Below are 4,089 nucleotides of genomic sequence, written 5' to 3'. Positions count from 1 at the left end.
CCTGATACCTATGGGCTTCCAATTCCTCGCTGTACTTGGCGGCAAAGCATTGCTTCTCGCGAAAATGGCCTTGATACTGTCCAGTATTCAAGGTCTGAAGAAAATAGCGACGAACGGCGTAAATTATGGCCTGTACCATTCTCCCGTATCCGATGGTTGGCACGACAGGAGTCATCTAGAGCCACCCCCGCATTTAGATTTACCTTTTCCAACGCACATCCGTTCTTAACCCTTTCCACGCTGGGGGCCATTGCTCAGGCTCTCCATTAAATCAGCCAAATCCTCCCTGTATCAACTGTTGGACGCTAAATCTCCTCTCTACTCTGAGGAGAGTCTACTCTGGGGCTCAATAATTGCTGTTGTACAATGGAATCTTATAACCATCTTTATTTATCACTTAATATTCTTACTTTGAGGTCAGATGGTCACTGGAGGCATTTTAGATGTTAATTTTAAATATACAAGGTGTTGCAAAAATTAGCCTTGATGAGACTCATTCAAGAGAAAGAACAAAGTTTTGGAAATCAATTTTGGATTTTTTAAATTTTTTGTAAATTTTATCTTTGAAATTAATTGCTTCAGAAATACTGAATTTTACATCGACCTTTCTGTTTTCTTTCACGAATTCTATTTGTTTGTACTTTTGAAACAGCCTGTATTAGCTGATTACAGTCTGTAGAGAATCTGGTGGCTATTTAAGGAGGTCACTGGAGGTCACTACCCCTACCACTCTGATATTTTATCCTTGAATAAAGTCAGCTTACGCTGTCTTTTTCCATTTTTCTCCGTGGAAAATTATGGCCAAAGAATTTTTAATTGTACTAGAATGATATTTAACTGACACTGATCCCCTAGAATAAAAGTTTCTTTTTTTTTTAATTAAATTGCAGTAGTCTAGAAGTTTCTAATAATATTTTTCAAAGTGTTTATGGTGCAGATAAGCGAACGAGTTCGCACAGGAAAGCTAGGAGAGGCAAGGACTCTCTGTGGCGCATTAAATAGCATTGTTATAGCTGCAACTGTAAAAAGGATCTCTTCGAGTATATTTCTTTTTCCATAGACTGCGCAGAATGTTTATGCTTGTGTTGTATCACTAGAAAATAAGTGTAACTTGTGAGAATTAAGCTTAAGATATATCCAGAGCAATTTAAATACAGTATGTTACAATATATCTCATAAGAACCTTTTCCCATGAAATTCTCTTATTGCCCTGGTGAAGTGGCTCTTGACACCTGTTTAGAAGCATTTGCAATGAAAGTGCAAAGTTCTGGAATGCTTGGAGTACCGTTGAAATTGTAACAATTATAATAATTGCACTTGGATTATAATTTTCACGTTTCTTGTACATAAGAATATTTTTGTTGGAACTTGTAGAGTCTGAATTTCATCAGGTATTGACATTCCTATGTTCTTGCTCTTTATGCAAGCCAGTATAGAACGTCAGTGGATTGTTCCTAGTCATGGTCAGACAGCCGTCACATTACATCACGGTTCAAGTGATAGGAGAGTGTCTGACCATCGAGATCTGAATTCCAGATCAGGCCTGGAAAACGTCGTTGTATTTCATAAAAATGTTTTAACAGTGAAAGGAACAATTTGCTTTTTAAATTTAATTATTTCTAAAAGGTATAGGCTTAAATCTCCGTAATAGCGAAGGGTTTTTTAAATTATGCTAAAAGAATTCTCAATGCGCAGAAGATTTACTTATTTTTAATTACATCAAGGGTGTGTTTGAAGAAGACTTGGATAAAAATTTTCAAAGTAAAATAATACATATTTTTCCAAGATAAAAGTTAATTGCAATATTTGAAACTGTTCAAAGTTGTTCTTTTCTCTACCTTGGAATAACAATAAGGAGAAAACCAGATTGGAAGTACCTACGTAGGATCACTGAATGTTACTTTTGATTTCTTTCTTTTTTTATACAGCAGCGTTCCACATACTAATGATATAAATTAAACTCGGGTTACTTATGCGGGCGGTCATGAAAGAGAAAAAAAAAATGGCCGAGAACGTGCGTGGAAGCTGTAAAAAAGAAATAACTTAATTACAATATTCTGCTCAGTAGGATACGGATACTGAATATTTTTCTGAATTCATTTTCATCATTACTTGGCGTTGCAGCAACGAATACCGGTTATCGTTGTACTATTTACAATTCAAAAAACTATTACACTTATTATTACTATATTACCGTGCTGTTACTTTACTAATGTATTACTATATATTTATTACATTACTATACGTTTACTATAGAACGTATATACATTACTATATTACCATACGCTTATTATAGATTCACGATACAACTATACTATTATTGTATTACTGTACACTTCCTATGCTGCTATACATTTATTATATCTATTGTTTAAGACTGCTGAACAATTATTATTTTCATTATAAACACCAACAGGCAATTGCTGTTTCATTGTTTCTTAAGTGGACAATTTAACGGTGTGTTCCCATTAGAATTAGCGACATTATTGGCGAATTGAAAACGGCGGAAACTAAGAAACGTTTTTATCCGATCAAACAGTCGAGGCTTCCGAAGGGAGCCGCGATCGTAAATCTCACGGACGTGATTTAATAAAATTCAGAAGCGTCCCAGTGAATAATTCAGCTTTCTCCATTGAACGCATCGAATCTCTATTCTTATAGAACCACGGGAACACACTTTGTATAATCGATACTTTCATAAATGCGTCGTCGATTCAACGATTCTTATTCATATTCAGTTAAAATATTTATTGCACTTTTTTCATTTTGCATTGCATAAGACCTTTCCCTTTGGTCTCCTCAGACATTTTTCTGTATTTTTCTTGTATTTCCCTTCGTGTATAATGTACCGTTGTCCCGAACTGTACCGTTGTCCCACAGAAGAACACTGAAAAAGGGAAAGAAACGATATTTCGGTGCTTAAGAATAATATACAGTTTCGGTAAAATATTCTGGAGATTCGAGAAATATCCTAAAATTTGTACAATTGTACATTGAATATAAAAAAAATTTTTCAACACGCAGAAAATAGTATAGAACTTCATAGAGCACACTAAAGTTTGAAAAAGAAATTTTTCAAAGCTCAGAAATTTATACATACACGGTGCGGCAAGAATGTTATGCGAATGGTCGTAACAGATATGTACGTCGTAATATGATCTAAAGCGTTCGCTAATAAACAGCAGACGATATTTCGGTTTTGTAACGTACAGAAGTGTTTTCCGCGTCTTGTTTTGTCATGCCGTCACAATCTTTACGATGGAACAACCGCAACCGTAACAACGTTTTTAGCTAAAAAGGGAATTCCTGTGCTCAATCACTCTCCTTACTCTCCTGATTTGACGCCCGCAGACTTTTTTTTATTCCCACAATTAAAATTGAAATTGAAGGGTAAACGATTTCAATCCGTGCTTGATATTCAACAGTGTTACAAGACAATTAAACGAAATTAAAGCAGAACAATTTTCAAACTCCTTTAAACGATTATGTGACCGATGCAAACGTTGTATCGAGTTCCTTGTAGATTATTTCGAAGGAAATAAATAAAAAGTCTACAATGTTATGTATTAGTATCTTGTATTTTTCACTAGTCTCATTACTTTCTTGCCGCACCGTGTAGCTTCAAATTGCACTTCAGAATTTTATAATTCTGAAATATAATTTTTCAAGTCTCGGAAATTAAAACAGCTCAAAAAAAAAAAAAGGAATCCACGAACCAGAAACAAGCAATGGGGCGGCGTAGCGACCTCAAACGAGGAAAATTTAAGATTAAACGGAATTATCCAGAGGGCGAGTGTCTTTCCCAAAAATACTACCATCCCGCAATCGTTGATATGGTGATTACTCATTCGTGCGAACATCACGGCCAGTGGTCTTAATTGAACTTGGTTACAAGGGGGATGAAACAGAAATGGTGACGTTGTACGTTCTCTCAGTGATATCGTTGCAGGAGGCCAATTTCTGTTGCATCTTGTTCATTTCCCCCTATGAACAATTTACTTCCTACTTTGGAGAAGCGGAGGAATTGTGGATTAAAGGAGAACCTGAAGATGCAATCTATTTACTTTAATAATAAATACGCAGGATGAT

The 4,089-nt window shown here is 35.4% G+C and overlaps 1 protein-coding gene across 1 annotated transcript in view; it reads left to right on the top strand.

The window, feature by feature from the left end:
- LOC108580333 overlaps positions 1-349 on the top strand; it is a 4,009-nt gene extending 3,660 nt beyond the window's left edge. The window contains exon 3 of the mRNA XM_017944061.1: positions 1-349. This exon is cut by the window's left edge and continues 73 nt beyond it. Within this exon, the coding sequence (XP_017799550.1) occupies positions 1-229 (229 nt within the window). The 3' untranslated portion in view covers positions 230-349.
- The last annotated feature ends 3,740 nt before the right edge of the window (positions 350-4,089 follow it).

Source organism: Habropoda laboriosa, unplaced genomic scaffold (assembly GCF_001263275.1).
Source record: "Habropoda laboriosa isolate 0110345459 unplaced genomic scaffold, ASM126327v1 scaffold9, whole genome shotgun sequence".
NCBI lineage: Eukaryota > Metazoa > Arthropoda > Insecta > Hymenoptera > Apidae > Habropoda > Habropoda laboriosa.
The sequence above is the reverse complement of the archived record's forward strand: the minus strand, read 5'-3'. Positions and strand labels throughout refer to the sequence as shown.